At 34.7% G+C, this 6,597-nt stretch overlaps 1 protein-coding gene across 1 annotated transcript; it reads left to right on the top strand.

Moving 5' to 3' along the window:
- Positions 1 to 5,414: 5,414 nt before the first annotated feature.
- Positions 5,415 to 5,942, top strand: LOC143615773 (uncharacterized). Its single transcript, XM_077088814.1, has one exon. It carries the CDS (start codon positions 5,415 to 5,417, stop codon positions 5,940 to 5,942), a length of 528 nt encoding a protein of 175 aa, XP_076944929.1.
- The last annotated feature ends 655 nt before the right edge of the window (positions 5,943 to 6,597 follow it).

Here is a 6,597-nt window from a genome sequence, read left to right as displayed (position 1 = left end):
CTTCCTTTTTATCTATACAATCTTTTAGTATTTAATATCCAATAAAAGTACTACTATTAATTTTCTTTAGAACGACGAAAAAGATACCGTTAATTAATAAAATTATTGTTATTACTAATTACTTATTGGGCCTACCCCTTGTGATATGGTGGTAAAAGTATTGGTGTTATCTAGCAAAGACTAGGACTCAATCCTTACAAAAAAATATAAAAAAAAATTATTGAGAAAATTTTCAGAATATTCGTTTTAAAAAAGAGATTCCACTTTTATCTTTTCCTTATAACTAATTCTCCAAATATCTACTCCTAAACGCTCGACCTTAAGTAATAGATAAAATCCGGCGGATATTTTCTCTAGTCAATTAAGCGCAGGCATGTGAAATCAAAACAGACGCCACCCCTAGTTTCAAAGAGAAACCACGCGCCATGCCTAGTTTCAAAGGGAAAAGTGACATCTATATAATTGAAGTTTTGATTTCATATTTTATTATTATTATTATTATTATTATTATTATTTATTTATTTATCTTAATCCATATCTTGATTTAGTCGCTTTTGCGACTTCCGTCTGTTTTTATAAATATGTTTATAATTGACAAAAAATGAGAAATCTCAATAGTCCAGTTATATAAAATAAAATATTTAGATGAAGGTCTCAAAAGTTACCAAACATCACGAACGATTTTGACACATTATTCTATTCGTATATTTGGATCTTTTTTTGGCTGGTTGGTCAATGATATAGCATTGATTTCATATTAAGGGGTGTTTGGAATTCTTTATTCTACCTCCTTATAACTTTTTATTAAGTTAATAAGCTACAAAAGTGTAACTTATTAACTTTCCCTCTCACATCAAAACAATTCCAAACACCTTAGGTAGCGTTTGATATGCAAGAATAATAGGGGAAATAGAATGATTCATTGCACGGGAATGAAAAAAGTGGTGTTTGGTTGCTCAATGGAATGGAATCATCCATTATATATGGAATCACATTCCTTCAAAACCATTCCTTCCCACCCCCCTTCTTGTTTTTTTATTCCATTCCTCTTTCACCATATTTTCAACCACCACTTAACAACCACCACCACTACCATCATCACCACCAACACCTGACCACCACCATCGCCACCACCATCCTACCACCAATGCAACCACCATCACCGTCGCCGCCACCATCGTCATCATAACCACCGTAAACATTGTCACGATCGTGCCTAACCATCACCGCCACCACCACTTTCGCTGCCTGACCACCACCACCACCGTCGCCGCCATCACTACCAATGTTATCACCGCTACCCCACCACCACCGTCGCCACTGCCACCACCATTTTTGCCGCTAGAGCTAACCCCACTACAGTCGCCATTGAATATTTTTATTATTATTTTTCCGTAAATTTTTTTTTTGGGACAGGGGTATTTTTATTATTTCTGTTTCATTCCTATAATTTCCCACCAAACAACATTAAGTAATAATTCATTTCATTCACATAGGTTAACCAAACAAGACAAAGTAATAGAATGATCCATTTCATTCCTTTCTTCATTCCTTCTCCCATTCCATTCCCCTTCATTTCATTAGCTCTAACCAATTCAAAAAGTTAATAAGTTATAAGTTAGTGAAAATAAGCAATCCCAAACACCCCATAAATACTATTTTAGATCACATTTATTATTGTTATATTATTTAGAGATTATTCCTATTTGTGTCCCTACCAGAGCGCCTTCCACTTCTAATAGGCCACGAACTAGACTAGAATCATTCTCAACGGTTATTATAACGTGGTCGTACATAGGGCCCTAAAAGTCAAAATGATACACTTGAGTCCATGTGGTTTAAAAGCACGTAAAAGTGAGTCCCTATGTCCAACGGCTGTCCAACAGAAAAATGACTATTATGCCCTTTTTAACGTTTTATTTTACATCCATATGGTATAGAAAAATTTAGTTTACGTCCCTCCATCTCCACCACCACCAATCCAGGTTTATGAGCAGCAAGTAGATCATCCTATGCTTATATTTCCTCGTGGATCTTCGTATTGAGTATCTGAGAACTTAAACTTGATGGTGCACTCGAGTGTTCGATGAATCGCCTAATCTACATACTCTTTTTTTTCTTTTTATTTGAACAAACCTTAAAACTGTCCTTCAAGTTAAAATTCGTTTTCGTTAAACACTGATTGTAAATGAAAACTTAGGGCTTTGATTGGGATAGCAGAGACTAGCTGAATGATATATTACTTACCTCGAATTTGGTTCGAATTGACAATGGTGGACTTGGTCGGAATTTAGTGATGGCGTTAGTGGCGGTGGAATTTACACGATAACATGGAGCGATTAGAGAGAGAGAGAGAGAGCCGGGGGGGGGGGGGAGACCAACGACTCAGTTCATTACCGATCGCCGATCGGAAATGGAATATTTCAATATGTAGAGGGTTAGGTTCAAATAAGAAGTTTGATTTTCCTAAGAAGGCTAGGAAGGAGGGTATTTTAGTCTAACACTTTAGTATCAAAACCCACTTACTTTAATCTCAAAACCCACATTAATTTCAAAACCCACTTATATCTTCACTCATCTCCTACAACCACCACCACTCTGCCGCCCACCGCTATAACACCCCAGCTAAAGCAAAAACGCTTGAGTGTGACGTACAGATTGCTCAAACACACGTGGCACTATTAGGTGACTATAATAACATTATTTCATATAAGTCTTCATGTAACACAAGTTTATCAAATAATACAAGTTTTAACAAATAAATAAACAAAATGATAAGTTTTCTTTGAATATCCTATAAGCATGCTATGTGTCTTCTAACTTTCATCCTCGTATCTCTACACCTGTAACATATGTATAAAATAAAGTCAGCTACAAACATAGCTGGTGAGATTCCCACAGTTTGATATAATAGGTAAAAATTCATACAACTCATGGACAAGATATAAACGAGCAAGTAAAGTCCTTTCCAGTTGGTATCAACCAACGTACTCGGTTAATCGTGCAAGTAAGGTCCTTTGGTAACAACCAACCTACTCGGATAATGAGGCCCTTTTCCACTCGATACAACGGACCTGAGTGCAAAGGGGAGCGTATGATCATACTTATTGAGGCTACCTCGTGCAAGTAAATTCGAGCAAGTAATCAAGTAACATACAAGTCCATATAGTGAATTGTAGTTTGTAATCAAAATCATGATACTTGAATTTGTAATAGATACATATGCTACCCCAAAATATGAAAACGTTTAAAAAAGGGTTTGTGAGAAACTCACATCGAAATCAAAGAAAACTTGTAATAAAATTCGAAAGCACAACAACGAAATCGAAGCAACCGAACATCTCGAACTATAAATAAAATAAATGCAAATGTTTAATAACTAAATACGAAATTATTAACACTAATTATTGTATAACTTTGTTAGGGAGGTATAACCTATTCTTTATAATTTTACCAATTTTTAAGGCAATAGATTAGTTTAATAATATTTTATGTTTTAACGGTTTAATGAATAATTAAAGTTAACGAATTAATATTACAAAAACGAATCCAAATTTACGGTTTTAACGAGTGTTTAAAGTTAACGAATTTATACTACCAAAAACGAATTAAAGTTTACGGTTTAACAAGTATTTAAAGTTAACGAACTAATATTACAAAAACGAATTAAAGTTTAGGGTTTAATGAGTATTAAAATTTAACAAACTAATATCACAAAAACGAATTAAAGTTTACAGCTTAACGAGTATTTAAAGTTAAAAGACTTAATATAAAAAAGACAATTAAAGTTTACGGCTTAACGAGTATTTAAAGTTAAACGAATGAATATTACAAAAACTAATTAAAACTTATGGTTTAACGAGTTTGAAAAATTGGTTTTGTGTGGAAAATGGTAAAATATGATTTATATTTAATTTATAAAATTTATTGTTTTTAAAAAGTATGATAATAAACTTTATGTGATTAATAATTTAATTTGATTAAATATAATACAAGAAAAAGGGCTTTTTTAAAGAAAAATTAGAAATAAATAATCCCACATTTTATTTATTGACCGATAATAATCCCACCTTTAAAAATCACTACCAATGGTTCCACATTTCAACTATTTTTGTCACAATGGTCCTTCGTTAAAAAATACTTAACGTCGTTAAGTTTTTTCCTATTTTCAAATCGATGTATTAGGGCTTTTGATCTGAAGAAGGATACGAGTCGACCTATTTAAAACTTATCTTTTAATGGTGATCCAATCGACGAAAAAATGTTTCAATTCGGGTGCTTGAATTTCCAATTAACAAAAATCAAGCCATTTGAATCACCGTTTCGAGAAAAGTTTCACATCAGTCGACTCATATCGTTCTTCAGATCAAAAGCCCTAAAACATTGGTTTGAAACTAGGGAAAAAATATAACGACATTAAGTATTTTTTAACGGAGGACCAGTGTGACAAAAATAGTTAAAATGAGGGACTGTTGCTAGTGATTGTTAAAGGTGGGATTATTTTCGGCCAATACATAAAAGGTGGGATTATTTATTTCCAATTTTCCTTTTTTGAAAAGGTAAACACAAATGGCCTGACCTGGGTTCGAACCCAGGTCCTTCCATTCACACCAAGTGTAATAACAAGTTAGACCAGCTTGTTGTTTGGTTTTAAAACAAAAACAATAATATATGACTCAATAGTTCAAGTTCATCATCTTTAACAAAAACCCTAAGATTCAATAATTCAAATCTGATCCATGAATGTTAAAATTAATTTAGGGCTTTCGATTCTCGGCTAAAAACTATCAATAAGCATATATATATAAATTAGCAGGGAGGTTATGTTTTTGACGACGAACACGACTTGGCCGGAACCGGGTTTAGGATGAAAAGGTTCGTGATTTTGAGTGTGTATTTGATTATAACGATTATATGAACGAGTTAAGATTTATGTTAGGGTCATATTTATACTAGCTAAAGATTTATGTTAGGGTCATATTTATACTAGCTATAGGAGCGTAGGACGTTTAATGACCTTAATTACGATTGGCCGTTTTTCGACGAGATTTACGGCATTATATGATAATTTTAGGACATTATGATATCATTAAATGAAGGAGTGAGCTGTCTTTGTTACCGTTAAGTAGGAGTTAGTGGTTGTTGGAGTTTTGGATGAATAAGGCTTTTGAAAAGGTCATGCACGTGGGTTTATCATTCCGTGTCTTAAGCTTTTGTTATTTTCAGTTTTTTATTTCCTGTTTAATAGGTCAATTAGTTTGTTACCGTTTATTTATTTTGTGTACTTATAAGGCCAATTGGCAGAAGTAATGAATTAAGCTTTTTCGTTCATTTGCAATTATCTTTGATATCCAATACTATAATTGGTATCAGAGCGAAAAAGATCAATCTGAGTGTAAGAGAGTTCAGTCACCATGAGCGAAGAGAAGTTGAAGATACCGGTGTTTGATGTACATTACGAACACTGGAGTGAAATGATGGAAAACTTGTTGTGTGCAAAAGAGCTGTGGAACCTGATTGAACCCTGGATTATCGAACCAGCCGTGGGTATAGCCCAGAGTGATACTCAAAAGAGGAAGTTGGAAGAGTTAAGAATGACAGATAGGCAGGTGAAGCATTATTTGTTCGAAGCGGTCGATTGGGTGACATTCGAACAAATCCTGGATAAAAGCACTTCCAAGGCGATATGGTTATCAATGAAGAAGAGATATGCTGGGAACGAACGAGTTAAAATATCGATGTTGCAGAAATTGAGAAGAGATTTCGAAGTTCTTGAGATGATAAACAATGAAACAATACCAGAGTATTTCGGTAAAGTTTTATCCATTGCAAATCAAATGAGAAACAATGGAGAAGTGACGGAGGACGTGAAGGTTGTTGAGAAAATCTTGAGAACCTTAAGCGAGAAGTACATGTACGTGGTCGTGTCTATTGAAGAATGAAAGAAAGTTGAAGAAATGACGATAGATGAATTGCAAAGTAGTCTATTGGTTCATGAGCAAAAATTCAAGAAGGGTGAGAAGGATGATGAACAAGCACTCAAGATGGAAGATGGTGAGAGTTCAGGTGGCCGCGGTGGAGGGAGGGGTCGCTCTAGTCCAAGAGGTAGAGGCCGCGGACAAGGGAGATGCTCTGTTAACAAAGAAACAATAGAGTGCTACCGATGTCATAAATTGGCACACTTTTCGTACGAGTGTCCTAGTTCGAAGGAAGCAAACTTTGCCGGTTTTGATGAGGGGGAAGAAGTCATGTTGATGGTTAAGTCTGAAAAGATGGAAGACACCAAGAGTTACATTTGGTTCTTGGATTCGGGTTGTTCCAACCATATGTGCGGAGCAAGAGAAAGGTTCGTTAACATGGATCACTCTTTCTCCACTACCGTTAAGTTGGGAAATAACTCTCGCATGGCTGTTTCTGGAAAAGGGAATGTGAGATTGGTCATAAACGGGGGTGTTTTTATCGTTAATGACGTGTATTATGTCCCAGATTTGAAGAATTGTTTATTAAGCATAGGACAACTTCAACAAAAGGATTATCTTTCTTGTTTCAATCAGATGTGTGCAAAGTTTTTCACTCAGAAAGAGGGAATTAATTTCA

This window comes from Bidens hawaiensis, unplaced genomic scaffold (genome assembly GCF_021521415.1).
Source record: "Bidens hawaiensis isolate Kalapana, Puna unplaced genomic scaffold, B.hawaiensis_p1.1 tig00044212_1, whole genome shotgun sequence".
NCBI classification, from domain to species: Eukaryota; Viridiplantae; Streptophyta; class Magnoliopsida; order Asterales; family Asteraceae; genus Bidens; species Bidens hawaiensis.
Note: the sequence above shows the minus strand (reverse complement) of the source record. Positions and strands in the feature narration are given on the sequence as shown.